Source organism: Schistocerca americana, chromosome 7, assembly GCF_021461395.2.
Source record: "Schistocerca americana isolate TAMUIC-IGC-003095 chromosome 7, iqSchAmer2.1, whole genome shotgun sequence".
Lineage (NCBI taxonomy): Eukaryota > Metazoa > Arthropoda > Insecta > Orthoptera > Acrididae > Schistocerca > Schistocerca americana.
The window spans coordinates 520,410,490-520,432,856 of NC_060125.1; the positions used below are offsets into that span (position 1 = coordinate 520,410,490).

General features: G+C 36.8%; 1 protein-coding gene across 1 annotated transcript in view; it reads right to left on the reverse strand.

Annotated features, from left to right (window-relative positions):
• Positions 1–1,459: 1,459 nt before the first annotated feature.
• Positions 1,460–22,367, reverse strand: part of LOC124623059 (SH2 domain-containing adapter protein B) — a 140,367-nt gene continuing 119,459 nt past the window's right edge. The window contains exons 12-14 of the mRNA XM_047148852.1: positions 19,070–19,229; positions 11,927–12,046; positions 1,460–7,766 (exon numbers count right to left, since the gene is read on the reverse strand). Of these exons, the coding sequence (XP_047004808.1) occupies positions 7,577–7,766; positions 11,927–12,046; positions 19,070–19,229 (470 nt within the window). The 3' untranslated portion in view covers positions 1,460–7,576. The remainder of the gene's footprint in view (positions 7,767–11,926; positions 12,047–19,069; positions 19,230–22,367) is intronic.

The window sequence follows — 22,367 nt, forward strand, 5'->3', positions numbered from 1 at the left end:
CTGAGAGAGGCCCCACAACATCTCTCATAGGACAACACTTTATGAGAAAAGCCCTCACTATGCAGACATAAAACTACAGAATTGGTTCCATCCTAATATCTCCAAATTGCCCATTACAAAGCTAAAAAAGAAATTAAAATTATGGCTCTTAAACAATCCTGAGTATTCAATAGATGAGATTCTAGATTTAGTACACTCATATGATGGAAGACCACCTATCTAAAAATATATGAATCTCAGATCTTAGACTGTGTCACAAACTATAAATATTTGAATCTGAGATCTGAAGACTGTGTCACAAACTGTAAATTCTTTAATCTATGTATTGCAATAGCAAATTGTTTTTATGTATAGTCCATACATGTAACATTGTTATCTCAACTAAATTTAGAAAAAGTTGTGTAGATAATAATTCCAGGCAATGATAAGTAACTCTAGTAGGTAAGGTACTGTAGTAAAAGACAGACTGTTACTTACCATAAAGACGACACATTAAACTGCAGATAGGCACAATTAAGGGAAGTGGAATCCATTACTGAAGCAGTCATAATTCTGCAGTATTTTAATGAAAACAAACTAAAATTAAACACAAATAATTCTGTCTGTATTGAATTTGATCTTGGGAGGCAAAAAACTCATGAAAACTAAAATTTGATGGGTGATGAATACATTAAAAAAGAATACTCGACCAAATTTCTTGGCCTGATACTTGATACAGAGTTAAACTGCTTTTGGCCACAGCCTTCATCAGAAAAATAGGAATACACTCCATTTGTACTGCCTGGCATTTCCATTGTTTGATTCTAAATCTCAAATTATTTGTGATTTATCACTATTTGTTTCTTTATCTATCCATAAATTTCTTTTTCTATACATAAATTCCATACAGTTCTCAGCCCCACAGAAAAATCAGGTGCTACAGTTACTGTACAGAACTTCAGTAGGATTTCTTTTTGATTTTTCTTCTCAGTAGTATGCAAAAATAATTGAAAGCATTCAGTTTCTTCTCTATTTGTTTGATGCACATGTGATGTCTTAGCTACAGTAAGCACTTGACAGAGTGGACTTGTTTTATGATCTGATTATTTATTTCAGTTTTAAATCTTACCTCTTCAGCATGGCTTGCTTGACAATAACTCCTGGGGATAAGACCTTCAGTGAAGTTTTTAAAAATAGGAGAGGGATATTGATAGGAATGAAACTGCGAGAGTGGATCATAATTCATGCTTGGGTAGCTGACTTGGTAAGAGCATTGCTCACAAAGGATGAGGTACTGGGTTTGATTCCCATGCATGTAGAAAATTATAGACATGAAAAAAATACTGTTTTTATGTGTCTTTCAGTCACTCTTGCGCTATTTAGTAAGTATGACCCAGCAGCATATGCCACAGTTGGAAAGTAGAAGAATGTTAGCTTTCTTAAATTGAGAAAGAAACTAAAACACAGTTGATGTTTATTGTTAATCTCTTATATTCAGGTATATGAAAAATCACAAGAATATGCTAAAATACATCCTGTGTCTCTCTGTCTTCTGTCATTTTTTTTACAGAATGCTCTGTCCATGAGGACGAGAAGGTACACAGTTTCTGAATTACAGAATGCACTGAATGATAGTTAAACATAACAATACAGTAATCTTCCAATAATAAGAAAACAACCCTGTAAAAGTTTTATAATATACGTACATATAGTAACTAAACATGTAGTAAACACAACTGTGTCTAAATCTAATATTGCACATATTGACAAGATATAAATGGCATCTTCCTGTCAAAATTATCACAACCACTTACATAACAAAATAAAATTTAATCTATTGCACTTTCGTTTTTACATGAGCAGTGATGACAGAAGATATTAGTTCCAAGTCTTAAGTTGCAGTGCCATTCTTACCTAACTTCAGTGCAGAATACCTGTTTTATTTAACAATGCTTTTTACATTACATGGGATATTTCAGTAATGGATGTGCATAACTATGCCTGTAGCCACTGTTTTTATTGGATCTGGCCACTTTAGAGTTCCTATTGTGCAGCCAGTTACAAAGCAATGGAAGCACCAGTCATATCAACACCAATATAATGAAAATATCTTCTCAGACATAGATTGAACAAGTAATCCAGGTAACTTGATAACTTGTTTCTGCTTAATATAACATGCTAAGTTATTAAACATAACAGGAATTACAGTGAAATACTGACTCACAAGTTTGGAGCTGGCAATTTGTGTGATGAAATTCAGACAATTGTTGGGCAGCTACATAAGTATTCACGATGATGAGCATTTTTTCTGAATCAAACCAAATTCTGTTATTTCACAGCATAGCATTTCAAAAATTCTTCAGTCATTAATTTTATACATTAAACAGATTCCATACTGAAGCTAGGAATTACATTATCCAATACTAATTTTTACTGTTATTTTGATTGTGTAAACTAGGTCTTTGTATTAAATGCTACTATTTGACTACTGTAGTAAAGATTCACATATATAAAATAATGTAAACATGAACCTCAAAACTGAAGAACAGTAATTCGTGTTCAACATATGCAGTATATCTGTCACATGTATTTAAATTTCTTCAAAGCATACTATTTCAAAAAATTTCTTGGAAATATTTGGCACTCAAGATCAGGAAGAACATAAATATCATTGTAGTATTTAAAAAATACACTTAGACACAATGAAACAGCACCAGTTATGCACATCTAATGTTAAAAATGTATCAGCAGGTAGTATTATTTAGCTCATCATCATAAATTTATCTGATTGTGCTAATGTAATTTTGAGAACATAAGATAATAAAAATACAGTGGTAAATAATTTAATTTTGAATTGTTTTGAATTTCAAGTTTATTAGTCACACAAAATGTAGCACACAGTTTTAAACTGGACATTAGTTTCCATTTTTGTTTGTATCAAGTTGCATAATAGTTTCAAAGATGCTGCAGGTCAATTTTTTTAATGATTGAAAAATGACTGCAATTATTTATCAGACACACACTAATATTTTTGGAGACAACTCATTACAGTATTGGTATCCTATTTTCAGATTCCTAATAACAATGACAGACAGAAAGAGCTCTGTTCAAGAAATCTACAGATTCACCATTTAAAATCCTAGTTGGTTTAGTACACCAAGATTAGTCTTTCTCTGGCGTGGATCTGAAAAGCAGACACACAAATGAATCTGATCATTGCTACTGAAGTTAGTTTGAGTAAGCTAGTCTCCTTACAGCTGCTGAGGGTAGATGTTTGTAAGTTAACATTTTTCTTATCTGAAACATTAAATTTATGCATGAAAGAAAACCCCCTTGAATTTGACAGCCTTATGCTCACATGCACAATAAGCTTAGCCTTTTTCCACAATGCAGTAACATTTGTGTGAGTCACTGTTTCTTTGGAGATACGAAGTAAATTTTCTGTGTTCCATTTCTCAATAAATGGAGTATACGGTTGTTATCACTTTGTAAGAATTTACACACCATGTTATTTATAAGCCATCAAAATAAAGTAGAGGTACTATTAAGTTTATTTAGGAAAGTGTGATGAAATTTGTCTGAAATCAGCACTACAATGGAATGAAGTAAAGAGATTAAGTGTGTTGATGTCTGCAATGATAAATTGAATTTTTGTTATTGAGTGACACTTCTAATCACATGCAGCATTATTCAGATTCTATACCAATTGTCATGTGTTAAATATTTGTTAATTTTATTACTGATCCTGGTGAATAACAGTATCATCATCACATCATCAAATCATTTTAGTTAAGCATTCTTGTCAAATAGAAGTTACTATCCTATTTATAACAATTCTGGCTTACGTGAAAACCAGCCAAGAGGAAAACAGGGGTAAAGGACAAGAAAAACAACAGAAAATTGATGCATCTGGGGTGAAGCTATGTTGTATGATGCACAGCATTTGATAGAATATGATGGAATACTCACTTGTCTCTCACATTCCAACTGAGAAATATCTAGTAATATCACTGAATATGCATTTAAATCAAAATTGTATCAATGTATGATAAATGGGGCTTTCTTCTAATCTTTCTTTTCTTAAATAAATGGAGGAAAGTATGTGGTGGTGGAAGCAAGTTAGATAATGATGCTGTCTTTCTGTTAATCAGATTACTGTTTCAATTGAAAGAAAATATTAATATGCAAAGGTGGAAAAATATAGGCTGTTGTCCCAGCCAGTCTCTTCTCAATTAATATGATGTAAAGAACTTTGGTCCTCCTGTATCTCCCAGTAAAATAACACATGTAAATGGCTTACACTCTTTTTAGAAGATTTCTGTCTCTCACATACATGTCCACATTATCATTTGTATGTCAGCCGTGGGTGCGAAGTATTCAATTTTGACACTATGTTGCAGCAAATAACATATATTATATATAATGTAAAAGCTACATTACACAAGTAATTGTTTGAAATCATATCTGTGCACATTCAACGGAAATTCATGGTGAGAAAAAGATAGGAAGACTTTATGCCAAAAACACAGTCAGAACTTATTATTCGTGTATTTATCTAGTCAATTCAATTCAGTACTCATCATTTGTCATATTAATACAGCTGAATAATTGTAAGAATTATCTTAAAATTATTTTTGATATATAATTTGCTGCATGATTGTTGCCTTTAATTTTATACTGCTCTTCCATTCTGATTTTGCTGCACATTTTGAGAATTTAATTAGAGCAGTGCACCTGGAATAGAAATAACTAAGTTGTCAAGGTTTTCAAAAAATGCGGCACAAAGAAAGCTTCCTTCTGAGACAGGAATATTCTGTATGCATATTGTCCAAAATTTGTATTAATTTAATATGGAGTGCTGAATGTTTTCGCCCAAAAAGCTTATTTATAGAGAACAATGGGGTTCAACAAGCTTTATTTGTTATATTTTAAGATATGAAATGTGTGATACATGTGGCATGAAAAGCTAAAATGCTGTAGGAACTACTTCTTGTGACTCCTTTTAGGCAGTCATATCATCAGTGGCCTATTATCCTACTACATTGTGAAAATGTGACATCAACCCAGAGAAGGTGTCTTGATTCCTCAAACGTTATCAGACTCATTTTATTCACTTAAATCATGGCATGACATTTTCAGTCATAATGTTCTTTCTAACAAGTCATTTATTTAGTTAGTTATTACTAAGTCTTATGAATGGTAACTTGTGTAATATTCTAAACTGTATTCATTTTGTATTAGTTATTTTCCTTCACACAACATTCAATACAAATATAAATGTCTATCAACAAAGAAACTAATATTGCACTTTCATTCAGTTATTTCTGACTCCTCTTCAGTATGGAGAACTTGTAGTTGAGGTAACTCTGAGAATGATGTTCTCTTCTAACAAACTAACAATAACTTACCTAATAGCTAACTTATGTCTCTACACTTTCTTTTTGTGTTTCATTGTGATGGTAAAAGTAAGCCTGATTTTCATTCAGCTGACAGAGATCTGTCTTCTAGATTTTCTGATTCTCTGTGTGAAATGCAACTTTTTCCACAAGAATAGGTAACAAGCATTTTTATTTTCACAGATTTTTGCAACAATTTTTCATGTATAGTATGTAGATCTTTCTGTGAGATGCACTGAACAATGTTGACAGCTTAATCAAATACACAAATTATTAACAGAAGCAGTTGTTTTGAATGGAAGCCCTATAGTTTTGGTCCTACAGTAACTACATTTACAATATGAGACTCAGCTTTACAGTTTGCATGTCTGTGCAGTTACTCATATTGGGCTTGTTACCACAGGTTGCAGTTATAGTTCAGTTTGTACTTTGGCTGGCAAGTGAAACGTATACAAAACTATGCATTATGCACTGACAAAGTTTACAGTAGGTATTAGACACAGACATATGCAACAGATGCTACACAAAATAATCAGTATCAGCGTAATACTTTGATTTCAAAATAATACAGTAATATGAGTAATTTAAATTATTGACATTTTTATAATCAATTTTTCTTTTGCTGCCAAACGTGAAGCTGTTCAACAGTCAACAAAAACAATCAGAATTTTTCACAGTTTTTATAAAAAGTTCTACATACATGTCTCCCAATCTGAGAGGTGAAAGTTTGGAGGGGGAAGCTCTAAATTTCATTCAGTCTCATTGACATTATGGACTTTTGGTACCAAGTATGTATACAAAAGTAGAATGAATTTAATAAAAACTTTTGCCCACTTCATTAAATAGGTAGCCTAGTTTACAGATATATTATTACATTGTAGGAGGAAGTAAAAGTGGCAGGTGACCTGTTCGCAATTACATTACAGGGCCACTGGAAATGTCACAAACTACTTCGCTGTCACTGGTAGCTTGCAGTTGTCTGCATTAACAAAAGGACGGTAAGACAGACTGGTGGACGGATGGCTGTGAACTGAGCATACTTTGAAGGGCATACACTGTAATAAAATGGGGCTCTCAATGAATTAAAGCATGTAACTCATTTATTTTATAGAATTTCTAGCATGAAAACTGAAAGGATGCAAGGAAAAGAAAGGGAAAATTAATTTTTTTTGTGTTACAGAAGGAAGTAAGAGTTTTTGAATTTTCAAATAAATGTAGGTATTAAATATACTAAAAGTAAGGAAATTTACTAAGAGAAGACATTCTCATAACACAAAAATATATAGAGTGAAGCAGGAAATAAGACAAAGCTCATCAGAACGGGGTAAGAACAGTTTTTTGTCACACATCCAATGGCTGATGTTGACAACAGACAAGAATACTACCAGTTTCAGATACACAAAAAATATTTGTTAACATAATATGAAAGACAGAATTTGCCAATAGGATTATTCTAGTATCTTCAACGTAAGAATCAAGATGCATCTGCCATATTTCTCGGTTACATGGCTCTCGTAACTGCCTTAATAGTACTACAATTGAAATATAATCTTCCCATCTTCAAAATAAACACTGTTTCTCCTCATACATACAGAAAATGAGATCACAGCAACAACAAATATAAACATCCTATTCTAGCTAAGAAATATAGTTCAGCAACTACTGTTTTATGTTCTGTGTCGATAGATATCTGTATGTATAATAAAATTCTTCACAGCTACTCTTTGGCTTGGAATGTTCCACATGAAAACTATCTACATGGACTCCTATTTTACAGGCATTGCACAATGGGTTTAAATCTACTAAAAAGCTATACAAGTTATAAAACATTATTAGTGTCAAAATTATAATCACTGCACTGTTCATGTAATGACATATCCAGACTTTTCTCTTTTGTCTGTTGCTTGAAGGTATCTCATCTGGGTAAAAAGCAAAAAAATCTGACCATTTTCTTCCAGAATTTCTGTCAGCCTTTTTGAAATAATGGTTCCAGAATTAATTCAACATGACCATACAGCAGCAGTTGAAAGATGACTTTTCCCTCAGGTCAAGGTAACTGATTTACACCTTCAGTTTATGAGTTAGTAGGTAAGACATTCAGTGTTCTGAATGATACCCACTTTCTTCATACACAGCAATAGCAGCATCCGATGAAGTCACAAGTCCTGCCGCAGTATGATCCACGGCGGACTGGAGAGTAGCTAGAGCAATTGTTCTATCACTGGATGCAGTAAGCACATATGCTCTGCTCCTCTGATTGGTAATTGGTTGACTGTGTAGTGCTGAATCATCTCAGGAATATTGTCAAATGGTTTGCTGAACTGACCGAGGATGAATTTGCCTGATTCTTTGTTTTGCTGGATACGCATGTGCATAAATCCACGGGCACCCCTGGAATAAAAAAAAAAATTAAAAATGAGTATTTGTTGGAGGAAGGGCTTATGGGCACTCAGTGTCAAGATTATCAGTGGAATATTTCTTATCAATAGAATTACAGTACTGTCTACAAAGTTTTTGGACATGTGCATTGATCATAATTTGAGCTGGAGAGACCACGTCATATACCTATCCCAAAAACTCAGTTCTTCTGAGAATAATTTCTAGAGAGTTTGTAGCACAGAATGTGCAAGATTAGTGTATTTTGCTTATTTCCATTCTACTGTATCATATGGAATAATGTTCTGGGGCTTGAGAGACTTTTTAAATTACAGGAAAGACCCATTACAAATATTACATACAGCTCTCCACATAAACTTTGCAGGCACTTATCTATGTAGTTAAAGATACTTACAGTGCCATCTTTGTGCATATTCAAAAGAGTATTGTCTACAAAAATGCACATCAGTAGTTTATATATAAATTCAGATTTCCATAACTACAATAGATGCATCATTAAGAATCAGCATGTACAAAGAGCAAGAAACACACACACTCAAAAACATCTCAGTCATTATGGAATAAAGCTATGTAATGCTCTACCAATATGTATCAAGGAAATTTAGGTTGAGGGAAAATTTGAGACAGAAATAAAAAAAAAGTACTTGTTGAATAAATGTTTTTATAATGTGGAAGTATATTTTGAATCACTAAATCGCTAACAAACACTTATTTTTCTTCACTGTCATTTCAATAATGCTGTTCTCATTGGAAATTTTATATTTTGTTTGCATATCCTTTCAGCTATAAATGATGTGATAAATGTATTTTCCAAAGTGCACTGCACGAATGTCAACTAATTATTTATTTATTCATTCATGGATGTTGTGTAAGACCAATGCATTATTTTATTGTGTCTTTTTGTAACACACTGCCTGTGCATTAATTTTATATTTTTAGTATCGCTTGAAGGGCACTAATAAACTAAAGCAAACCAAACCTCTTAACTGCTTTTCCCCTTTTTGGAAGAAATATAGCTATTGATTTAATTCTGACTGTTTTTGGGCAGTCAAGAATACACTTTATCTATCATTTAGTTTATTTAGTTTGCTTTAGATAACTCACACTAAAGATCTCCATATTAGCTGTTGTTCTATCACATAAGTGAACAGGAGAAATTAAATAAAAACCAGTTACCCCTTGAAGAAAATTAACTGATGAGCCAAAACTTCATGACCACTGCCCACAGTGAGATTGAATGTCACCTGGCAGCAATATGGGCACTTGACACAATAAGAAAAAGCATCTAAGTAGAGTAGAGATGACAGGAGAATTATTTTAGCAATAATATGGGCCACAAATGAGAAATCCCAGGCATAAACCACTTTCACAATGGGCAGATTGTTATGGCCCTATCCCTGGGAATGAGTATCTCAAAAATAGTCAAGTTGGTTGACTCTTCATGTTATATTGTCATGAGGACCTACAGAAAGTAGCTGAAGGATGGTAAAATCATGAGTAGGCAATGAGGTGTTGGATACCCAAGCCAATTGACAGAAAGTGAAGGTCAGAACCTTGCCCATTCTGTAAAACGTGATTTGCAACGATCTATTGATAATCTGATGAGAGTTTGCAATATTGGTGCATGCATATGCATTTTAGAGCACACTGTTCAGTGGACACTGTTGACCAGTATGTTGCCCCAACAACATCATCAATTATGATAGCAGTGGCCACAGGAGCATGAAGGCTGGATCATGAATCATGTCATTTATTTATTTTTTATTTATTTATTTGGCTGGATGAATCACATTTCTTGTTACACGAAGTTTTTAGTTGTATACAGATATAATGTAATCCACATGTATGGCTGCTCAAAACATACACCACAACATGGACAAAGACTGGTGGGAGCAGTGTTAAAATGTGGGGGGATGTTTACTTGGGTTTCCATGGAACCTATGGTAGTAATCAAAGGCACCGTGACAGCGGTAGATTAAATGAACAATGGACCACTTGCATTCCTTCAGGCTTGGTGTCTTCTTCAATGGCAGTAGCACCTTCAAGGAAGATAACTGTCCATGTCACAAGGGAAGAATCATGCTACAGTCATTTGTGGCATGTGATAGTGAACTTATGTTGATGTGTCAGCTGCCAAATGTGCCTGATCTGAACCCGATGGCACATATCTGGAACGCTATCAGTTGCCAACTCTGCACCCACAAATCATCAGCTCCTGGTTTATGGAAATTTTATGATCTCTGCATGGCATATGGTGCCACGTACCTCTGGAAAACGTACCTAGGACATGTTGAATGTATGCCATGCAGGATCACTGCTGTATTGTGTTCAAAAGGCGGACCAACCAGCTATTAATGAGGTGTTCATCTGTGTGTATGATAAGGTCATTAATCATCTGTAAGAATGTTACATTCCTTTATGGTTTAAGGATTCAGATTCCTTCTCTTCCTGAGAAACTGTTCTAAATGCTAGAAAAATTATGGAATTATTTTGAGTTCAGTTTCCATACTTTCATAGTTTTTTTCATAGTATAGATATGCTGCAATTCAATATTCTCTTTGTTGTTCTGTTGTTGCTATTTTTGTTAGCTACACTGTTATAGTGTGGACATGTTCATGTGACAGTCAGTCACAAGCAAAAACAAATGAGGACTTAGGCTGCTGTGAGGAGAGGAGTAGTGCTGCTGAACAAGCCCTGCATGCCTCACACAGGACTGGAAGCCTACATTCAGATTTGTGCTCCTACGAAAGCAACACTGGTGTGTGGTTGACAGTGACTGTGAATCATTCTTGGGATTGAAGAAGTTGTACTTGATCACTGTGATGGACCTTGAGTAGATTCATTTCAAAATAAAGAAACAATGATCAATGAACAACACAAAGCAAAAAGTAACAATATATTCAGTAATGGCTACCATAATTATTTGCTAAGGTTGGGAATGTCATGATGAAGATAATATGGGCCCAACATCTATCAATACCTTACGCAACAGTAATTCAACCACACCCTTCGTAAAATTCCCATATTAAAGCATCCACACAATAGCAAATGGTCTATGTACATGAAGACAGTCTGGAGTACTGGTACTACTTCAGTTTTTGGAAGTTATCCATTGTCTGATGTCCATTCATGAATGTTTGTAAGTGAAAAATGTATATGATATTTATCTGTACAAGTAGATTTTTTACTTTCTGTCACAGATGCATCTATTAATATTTATTTCTTCATTCTTTTCCCATGACACTAGCAGATAACTTCCAAGTGATATAGGGAGAAACATATAATTTCATAAACAGACAGATCAAGACAGACATAACATCTATGTTTTGACTGTATTGAGAACTTGAGGCTTAATTTGTAAGAACATAAATTAATTTCAGAATAAAAAACAGGTTCACAGTTTACAGGCATATAACTGATCAAGTATGAAGCTGACATGATACTTTTACTTCATATTGCAACAAACTGCATAAGGGGAAATAATGGTGATCCCTATATGGTCAGATAATGAATATGGTGTCCTTGGCATGCACTACAACATGCAATGTAACTATTTTCAGTTCAATGACTGAGGATTGTTCAGTGAGCAATGGAGAGATGCACAATTGGAATTAGGCCAACCGAAGAGACAGGAGAACAAAGAAGTGGATCAAGAAACATACTTGAGTGGGAGGCTGTAATGAAATTTAAAGGATGATGGTTGGGATATGTAATCACATGAATGGATAGCATACTGGCCAAGGGAAGCCCTTGCTGGATTAAAAAAAAAGTGAAGAACAAGATCATGATCCAATTTGGTGAAGGATGCTAGAAAACATTCAGGAGGAAAATGAATGCATATGGCTGATGTCCATAAGGAAAGATAAATCTCAAGTAAGCATTTCAGATAGGTGACTGGTGGAGGAGGGGGGGGGGGGTGGAGAGGTGTGAAAGGGGGGGGGAGGAGGAGGAAAGCAGAATAAGGGCCAAAGATATGAAAAGCACATCCATAGCATATTCGTACTGATAGAAATTTGGAATAACAACGTTGAAAATGATAACACATTACTGTTTATTGAGATCACTGATTAGGTGGCAGTGTGTTACTTATTATGTTGTTTCTCCACAGAAAAACCATGTGTTTTTCCTTAAGTGGTAGTTGATAGGAGACTTACTTCAGTGACAGTGAATAGTCGTGTCTGGCTGACTCGCTGTTGCGCACCAAGTATGAGCCCTCACGGAGGACTCTGAGGACATTCTCAGCCTCCACTCTGGACAAGGCACCATGGTACCACCTGTCACAAAATAACAAGATCAGGGCTTAAATATAAATTATAACAAATAAATTCTTAAGTAATTGCGGCAAATATATTGCGTCTGCAGCAGTACTAAAACTTATATTATAGGCCATGTAGTTTGAGCAGAATAGGTATAATATTGAACTCAAGTCTGGAAAACATGCTATTTACATACCAGGCCAAAAAAAACCTATAAAATAATCAGTTCTCATCTCCCATACATGGTGGTTGAACCAGTGTCAATGTTTTACTTTTGTGTTCATTATTTCCTCTTCTCTTTCTATAATGTTGGCTTGATAGTTATGTACTCCTTCCACCTTTAAGTTTTCCCTTCTTTGCTTACTAAAGACTTGACATCTGAGCTCTTTGTAATAACACAGCTGCTTCTGTTGCATTCACATAATTCATGCAATTAAGGTAATACATTTAAAATAATGAGAGAGTGTTAGGCCAGGAGTCTGTAACATAAAAGTGCAACTATTTTATACTGATTGTTGTTTCAGTATGTTGTTATTGATGACTTAACAGAAAAAAACCCATTATCATATAGTTTGGATCCTGGGACTTGTGACCCACATGCACTTCCACACATGTCATAAAATGGAATGTCTGGAAACCACCTTATACATGTAAAACTTTTTCATGCTTTATCAGCACAATTACAAGTTCTTAACAGATAAAAGAGCATGACTGTCACATGCCCCAGAATCCAAACTTTGATAATGGGCTGTTTTTTGTTAGGTTGTCAATATTAACATATTAAAATGCCCAGTTGAAAAGGAGTCCTTCACTGTAGCAGCACTGTGTGTGTTCCTAGTGGGTTAATTTGTTTCTGAGCATTGTATGATGATATTCTGAGTTGCACAAGCAGAGTATGGCTTCATGGCAATTTCCTCATTTCTGAAGAGTTGTTCTGCAGTTTGTTGCACAATGGATTCCTCCCACTCAGCACAAAGACCAGTTATCCTATTTCTTTGTATCCACAGATCTTTCAAAGTACGAGAAGACGGTGGGAATGGGTGTTCGCCTCATGCTTCAGTTGAAAGACATGGATCGAGGAATGGATTACATTGTTCAGATGGTGCTATATGATGAAATGCGGTGTCACCACTTCGACCCTGCCTCCAAATGGATGAGTATGGCATGGTGCAGTCCTTGCTCCCCTCATACAAAAAATACCCACTCTCTCCTGAAGGTTAGAAAAGTGCTGCTCAGTTTCTTTTTCAACAAAGAAGAACCTCAACTCATTGACTGACTAACAAGGAGTGCAACAGTCAACACTGTGTGGTAATGCAACATGTTGTTGAGGCTCGAACAGGCCAGCAAGAAAAATTGCAGAGGCAGGCTCTCAAATGGAACTGTGCTTCTCCAGGATAATGCTAAGTAACATGTGATAAAGAAGATCCTCAAGTTCCCTCAAAAATATTGATGGTAGGTCCTGGAACATACTGCTTACAGATCCGCTACCTCCCCATGTGTCTTACATATCTCTGTCCCCTTAAAACGATCTCTGAAAGATCAGAGGTCGACCTGTGACAAAAAAGTGTAGCATACTGCGGAAAAATAGATCCATCGGCAATCAAGGAGTTTATATACTAAAGCCCTCCACTCCCTCCTACACACTGGGATGGGAGCATCAATGTAAATGGCATTTATGTATAGTTGTATTGTTCCACATGAACTGTAATTTCTTTACGTATAACTGTAGTCTCCTTTACATCTTATAATACAAAATAACTGCAGATTTATTTTGCCATGGGCTCCCAGACTATATAGGGTGATTCAGTTGCTGCCTACCAATAGGTTTTATGCAGCCTGCAGCAACTTAAAAAAACCATGTGCAGGATCTTCATACTTGCTTGCTTTCTATGCACAAATTATCAGTCTCACAGTAGAAATGAACATGACCTTTTTGTAGGGAATTTAATGCAGCTAAACATGGCACTGGGATACGATTTCGCTGGAAAACACAGTTTTCAAGTTATTATAAAAAAATTAAAACCACACACCACAAAGGAATTATCAAAATGTGGCAGAAATCAGTAGATGTGATAATGTACGTGTACAGACAAACAAATGATTGCAATGTCAGGTGAAGTGCACAATTTATTTAAGAAAAAGATTTTTACAAATTGAGGAAGACAGTAATGTGTTGGTCCACCTCTGGCCCTTGTGCAAGCAGTTATTCGGCTCGGTATTGATTAACAGAGTTGTTGGATGTCCTCCCGATGGATATTGTTCCAAATTCTGTCCATTTGGTGTGCTAGATTGTCAGAATCCAAAGTTACTTGGAGGGCCCTGCCCATAATGCTCCAAAAGTTCTCAGTTGGGGAGAGATGTGGCGACCTTGCTTGCCAAGGCAGGGTTTGGCAAGCACAAAGACAAGCAGTAGAAACTCTTGCTTTATGCAGGCAGACATTATCTTGCTTTAATATAAGCTCAGAATGACTTGCTATGAAGGGCGAGAAAACGAGATGTAAAATATCGTTGATATACCATTGTGCTGGGAGCCAAGGGTGGCAACCAAAAGGGTCATGTTATGAAATGAAATGGCACTCCAGACCTTTATTTCTCATTGTGCTGTGTAGCAGGCGACAGTCAGGTTGGTATTCCACCACTTCCTGGGGTTTATTTATTTATTTAGCTATCCGTGGACATTTTAAAATGTATGGATGTTGTCAGTTGCATACATTCATATATTTATACAGTTTGTTGTTACATGTAGTTAAACATTGTGACATGTAAGTTATTTACAATCATTTTTGCTCCTTATCAAAATATTGTGTACATGTAGTTAAACATTCTGACATGTAAGTTATTTACAATCATTTTTGCTCCTTATCAAAATATTGTGAAACAAGCTATTTGTAATCATTTTGTACTAAGGAATTCTCTTATAGTGTAAAAGCAATGTTCCTGCAGAAACAATTTAAGATTTTTCCTAAAGCGTTACATGTTATCAGCTTCTTTTATTTTCTGTGGCAGTTTATTATACAGTTTTACACCTTCTTACAAGAAGCTATTTTGAGTCTTATATTTTTTCTGCCTGTCTAGGTGAAGACAGTGACTTGTTCTTGTACTATAGTTATGAAAACTGCTATTTGTGCTATAATTTTCTATGTTTTTCTTGATGTGCACTATGGTTTGGAATATAAATTCACAAGGAACAGTTAGAATTTCCAACATTTTGAAAAGTTCTCTGCAGTGGGCCCACTTACTGCTTTTTCTTATAATTCTTACTGCTCTCTTTTGCATTTTAAATACTGTTTGTAAATTCTGAGCACTGTTTTCCCAGAAAATAATACCATAACTGATTACTGAATGAACATAACTAAAGTATACAGTTCTCAAATATTCACTACTGCATGCAGATACAAGGACTCCAAGTGCATAACATGTTGTGGATATCTTTTTTGAGAGTTTCATAGCATGTTCATTCCACTTCATTTGGCTGTCAACGTGCAACCCTAAGAATTTTGTTGTAGGTACATCATCTATGGAGATGTTATCTAGTTTTAAATTTAAGGGACTCTGTTTCCTGTTCATTCTAAAGCATATTGTACTTGTTTTCTTTACATTGAGAGTTACTTTGTTTTCCTGAGACCATTTGTGAACATCCCTCAGCACTTCAGTAAAATTTTCCAATATTTGTGCTGGTGTCTTACTGGTGATTACTGTGTTACTGTTATCCACAAACAATATCTTCTCTCCATGGCCGATATGTTGCGGGAAATCATTTATATACACCAGAAATAATACAAGGCCTAGTACACTTCCTTGAGGGACCCCAATGTTGATATATTGTGGATCAGATATATGTTTCTCAATGTACTTTGATCCACTGGAAACATGTGTGATCTCTACTGACTGTACTCTGTTTTCTAGATAAGAATGAAACCATTTGAGAATCACTCCAATTATTCCTAGTGCCTCTAATTTATGCAACAGCTTCTGGTGGTCAACTGTATCAAATGCCTTAGACAGGTCTAGGAAAAGGCCAGTTACATAGCTGTTCTCATCTAGTGCTTCTAAAACTGTTTTTGTAAATTGTGCTATTGCAGATTCTGTACCTCTACCAGGCCTGAAACTGTGCTGGTCATTGCAGAGGAGGTTCAATTTACTTAGATAGCTCAAAAGCCTGTTTTTCATTATTGTTTCTATCACTTTGGAAAAGCATGACAATAGGGCTATTGGTCTGTACTCCTCAACGTTTTCTACATCACCTTTCTTGTGAACTGGTAAAATTTTGGCATGCTTCAGAGTGTCAGAGAAGCAACCAGTTTTGAAGGATTCATTTCTGATTTCTATTAGTGGAGCTTTGATACCGTTTATGCATTCCAGATATTTCACTGGGCATCTGAGCTCAATTCGAAGTGGGATTCATGACTGCAGACAATTCTGCTCCAGTCAATGAGGTACCAGGCTGAAGACAGACTGGAGATGCTCCAGACAGCAATGGGATACCAACGTGATTGTCGCCTGCCATATGACCTGACAATGATGAGTGGTCAGGGGTGCAATTTCATTTCTTTTGGTTTTCATCTGCAGCATCCTTACAGCACAGTGGTACGTGGACTGTGTTCTACACCCCATTTTGTTGTCCTTCATGACAAGCCATCCTGGGCTTACATTTCAGCATGCCCACAGGAGTTTCTACTGCTTGTCTTCGTGCTTGCCAAACCCTACCTTGGCCAGCAAGGTCGCCAGTTCTCTCCCCAGCTGAGAACATTTGGAGCGTTATGTGCAGAGTCCTCCAATCATTTCGAGATTTAGACGATATGACGCGCCAATTAAACAGAATTTTGGACGATATCCTTAGGAGGACATACAATTGTAATGGTACTTGAATTACGTAACCATTACGGCACCTCACCTCAACCTCTCAATACCAGCATTATTCTACTGTGTTTCTGTAAAATAGTTAACATATTTCTGTGACAACACTCTGATTTGATTTCATTAATGTAGAGGTACTTCAATACATCAATATGTATATATTGCAATGATATTATTCTTATGTGTATTCTTTCTTTTGTCACTATGATCATTGCTGTACTAGTAACTCTGATTTTTGGGCGCGTAAGCGGTTATTAGAGAGTCAAGCTTTGGTCGTCATGTTAAAAAGGCGCAAATTGTAGTCAGTTTATGAAATGTGAACTTTAACAGTGAGGAAGATATTTTCAAGTATGTTTTATATTGTGAAGTGATGTTTTGGAAAGAGTTACGTGATATTGCAACAAAAGTAATAAAAAAGAAGTGTAACTTAAATTCGGAGTATTGATTACTTTTTTACATCACCATTGTCCTAACTTGCAAAAGTTTAATCTTCAAGAATGGTTTCTGAAACACATCTATAAAACTTTTGAATATCGCAGAATAACACCTAGGCCTCTTTGCATCCGAGCTTGGAATCATCACTACCTAGATTTTCGACGATTGAGCCATGAGTTTACAACGAGACCAGCGTGGGAAACACGAAAAGATGAGTGCCTAGTTTATCCATTATTTCAAGAAATGACTTTATTAACTGTGTCTAATGACACCTGCTACATAATATAACTTTGTTGTTGCCCGAAAATGCAATATTTAGCAGCGTGAGCAACACTACAATAATAATTAATTTTTGAGCTTTGTTGTGGTAGGGATGTTAGAAACTCTATGAATCAATGGCAAGCTCAATAACTGCTTGCATAATGGCCAGAGGTGGAACAACAAATTACGGACTTAATTTGTGAAGCTCTATCTCTTAAACAAATCCTCCACTTTTTTAAAATTGTAATCATTTGTTTGTTCGTGACATCACATCTACCTATATTCGTTTCATTCGGGTGTGCGTTTTTTGAGTGTATTGGGGAGAGTGGTACTTTACAAGAACTGCACTCTTCGGACAGACAAGTGCAACAAGAGAGGCAGGCCATCGCAGCCGAGTAAGGTGAAGAGCTACATCTACATACATACACCGCAATCCATCATACGGTGCGTGGCGGAGGGTACCTCGTACCACAACTAGCATCTTCTCTCCCTGTTCCACTCCCAAAACAGAACGAGGGAGAAATGACTGCCTGTATGCCTCCATACGAGCCCTAATCTCTCTTATCTTATCTTTGTGGTATTTCCGCGAAAAGTAAGTTGGCGGCAGTAAAATTGTGCTGCAGTCAGCCTCAAATGCTGGTTCTCTTAAATTTCCTCAGTAGCGATTCACGAAAAGAACGCCTCCTTTCCTCTAGAGACTCCCACCCGAGTTCCTGAAGCATTTCCGTTAGCACTCGCGTGATGATCAAACCCACCAGTAACAAATCTAGCAGCCCGCCTCTGAATTGCTTCTATGTCCTCCCTCAACCCGACCTGATAGGGATCCCAAACGCCCGAGCAGTACTCGAGAATAGGTCGTATTAGTGTTTTATAAGCGGTCTCCTTTACAGATGAATCACATCTTCCCAAAATTCTACCAATGAACCGAAGACGACTATCCGCCTTCCCCACAACTGCCATTACATGCTTGTCCCACTTCATATCGCTCTGAAATGTTACGCCCAAATATTTAATCGACGTGCCGGCCGCAGTGGCCGTGCGGTTCTAGGCGCTACAGTCTGGAACCGCGTGACCGCTACGGTCGCAGGTTCGCATCCTGCCTCGGGCATGGATGTGTGTGATGTCCTTAGGTTAGTTAGGTTTAAGTAGTTCTAAGTTCTAGGGGACTTATGACCACAGCAGTTGAGTCCCATAGTGCTCAGAGCCATTTGAACCATTTTTTAATCTACGTGACTGTGTCAAGCGCTACACTACTAATGGATTATTCAAACATTACGGATTCTTTTTCCTATTCACCTGCATTAATTTACATTTATCTATATTTAGAGTTAGCTGCCATTCTTTACACCAATCACAAATCCTGTCCAAGTCATCTTGTATCCTCCTACAGTCACACAACGACGACACCTTCCCGTACACCACAGCATCATCAGCAAACAGCCGCACATTGCTATCCACCCTATCCAAAAGGCTTTAGGTAATACGCACCCCTGCCTCTCGAGCGGCAAGGAGACGTCGATGGAGCCTGGCTGCGCCGCGACTCCCGCCGGCAGGTCGAGCGACAGCGCTGGCCGTCGAAGAGGCGACGCGGACGACGACGCGTCGCCGCCGCCCAAGTTCAGGCTGAGGCCGGGCCGCGCGCTCACACCTGCAGCATTTCACAACACAACACGATCACAGGCGTCCGTAAAGATACGTTTACGTTAAGGCTGTCAGATTTTCTAAAATGAAAACTGACAACTTGTTATTTGTTTATACACTAAACCAAGTCGGTGATATCCTAGAAAGATTCCCTATCGATCGTGCGAACCCCTATCGATATATATCCAACGTTCGACTCGATGCCGACCACATGGCGCGAATTACGGTAAATGTTTAGTCACAGTCTAATAAATACAGTCACGGCAGTGGTGATAGTGGTTTGGCTCATCAATGTACTGGGTGATTAAAAAGTCTGTATACATTTGAAAACTTAATAAACCACGGAATAATGTAGATAGACAGGTAGAAATTGACACACATGCTTGGAATGACAAGGGGTTTTATTAGAACAAAAAATAGCTAGACGCGTGAAAGGTCTCTTGCGCGCGTCGTTTGGTGATGATCGTGTGCTCAGCCGCCACTTCCGTCATGCTTGGCCTTCCGGGTCCCCAGTCCTCAGTCCGTGCGATTATTGGCTTTGGGGTTACCTGAAGTCGCAAGTGTATCGTGATCGACCGACATCTCTAGGGATGCTGAAAGACAACATCCGACGCCAATGCCTCACCGTAACTCCGGACATGCTTTACAGTGCTGTTCACAACATTATTCCTCGACTACAGCTATTGTTGAGGAATGATGGTGGACATATTGAGCATTTCCTGTAAAGAACATCACCTTTGCTTTGTCTTACTTTGTTATGCTAACTATTGCTATTCTGAGGAGTTGAAGCGCCATATGTCGGACATTTTTGGAACTTTTGTAGTTTTTTGGTTCTAATAAAACCTTATGTCATTCCAAGCATGTGTGTCAATTTGTACGCCGGCCGGTGTTGCCGTGCGGTTCTAGGCGCTTCAGTCTGGAACCGCGTGACCGCTACGGTCGCAGGTTCGAATCCTGCCTCGGGCATGGATGTGTGTGATGTCCTTAGGTTAGTTAGGTTTAAATAGTTCTAAGTTCTACGGGACTGATGACCACAGATATTAAGTCCGATTGTGCTCAGAGCCAATCAATTTGTACCTCTCTATCTACATTATTCGGTGATTTATTCAGTTTTCAAATTTATACTGACTTTTTGATCACCCGGTATATCCAGGCTATTATAATGAAAAGTATTTATCAGTCTTTTTTATTTCTGAAGAAAAGAATTTTATTTTCTGTAATGTACTTACACTTGCCTTTCCAATTCAGAAAACAAAGATACATTCTTGTTATGGGTTTCTCAGCTGCTGAATCATCCTAGACTTATTGTCGATTTCAGAATATCATAGTAACTGACAAGAAAGATAAGCGTAAGTGTAGTTGTGAAGTTAAGTATAAACGCAAGTGTCCTGATTTTTTCTCCTCGAGATCTGTTCGGCCTACTACTACAACCACTAGATTAGCTTAGTACTTGTTCCACAGATCATGAATACGACACTTCGTAATGATGTGGAACGTGTCAGGTTAATAAAAGGTGTCTATACAAGATATTACATTACACAAAATATAACATGACACTTAATATTTTTGGGGGGGTGGGGGGTGGAGAAATTACCCACTTACTATATCAAAAAATTCATCTAATGAGTAGAAGGAATTGTCATTAAGAAATTCTTTTAATTTCCTTTTAAATACTATATGGCTATCTGTCACTTTTGATGCTATTAGGTAACTGACTTTTGTGGCAGCATAATTTACCCCCTACTGAGCCAAAGTTAGATTTAACCTTGAGTAGTGAAGATCGTCCTTTCTCCTAGTTTGTAGCCATGTACATTGCTATTACTTTTGAATTCATTCGGATTGTTAATAAAAAGTTTCATAAGTGAATATATATATTGTGAGGCTACAGTGAAGATCTCTAGCTCTTTAAACAAGTGTCTGCAGAATGATCTGGGATGAGCTCCAACAATTATTCTGATTACACGCTTTTGTGCAATGAACACTCTTTTACTCAATGATGAGTTACCCCAGAATATGATGCCATATGAAAGCAGAGAATGAAAATAGGCGTGGTAAACTAATTTACTCAGATGTGTATCTCCAAAATTTGCAATGACCCTAATAGCATAAGTAGCTGAACTCAAAACGTTTCAGCAGATTCTCAGTGTGTTTTTTTCAGTTCAATCCCGCATCAATGCATACACCTAGAAATTTTGAATATTCTACCTTAGCTACCGATTTCTGATCGAAGTCTATATTTATTAATGGTGTTATTCCATTTAATGTGTGGAACTGTATACACTGTGTTTTGTCAAAGTTTAATGAGAGCCCATTTGCAGAGAACCACTTAATGATTTTCTGAAAAACATCGTTTACAATTTCACCAGTTAATTCTTGTCTGTTGGGTGTAAGAGCTATACTTGTATCATCGGCAAAAAGTACCAGCTTTGCACCTTCGTGAATATAGAATGGCAAGTCAACGAGGACACCTTCCCATACACCACAGTGTCATCAGCAAACAGCCGACAGCTGCAAATTCTGAACATCTGTCCGTCAGATCACGTATGTATACAGAGAACAACAGTGGTCCTACGACACTTCTCTGGGACAGCCCTGACGATACCCTCGTCTTTGATGAACACTCACCGTCGATCACAACGTACTGGGTTCTAAGTTTCCTTTAATTTAAGTCTGTAGTCACAAACTTTTTGTTAACAGATTACCGGTTTCGGTCTTCAATGACCACCATCAGATCTGCAGCGAAAAATGGGAAAAACATAAATACACTCGCAAACTGTCTACAGCTTAAGAGCAATACATAGACCATAATGAAAAGGAGTACTGACAAAATTTACATTTGTGCGCTTTAAATATGAAGAGGCATACCTGTTTCATAAAAAAACAAAGTCCTAATGTACTGCAGCGATAGTGGCATCGTCAAATGTTAAATGCGGAATCAGCAGATGCATCATCAAAACCATATAAATAACATCACATGCATGAGCCATGTTGTCTGTAGTACTACTGTTTAAAACGAGCTGCCGTACAGTAGCCACAAGATGTTTGTGTTGTAAGTTCACCAGATGTCGCTAATGTCGGCATACATTAGTGTTCAATAATTAATTGAAACAGCGAAAATAAAGGGGGGTACAATGGTTGAAGTCTG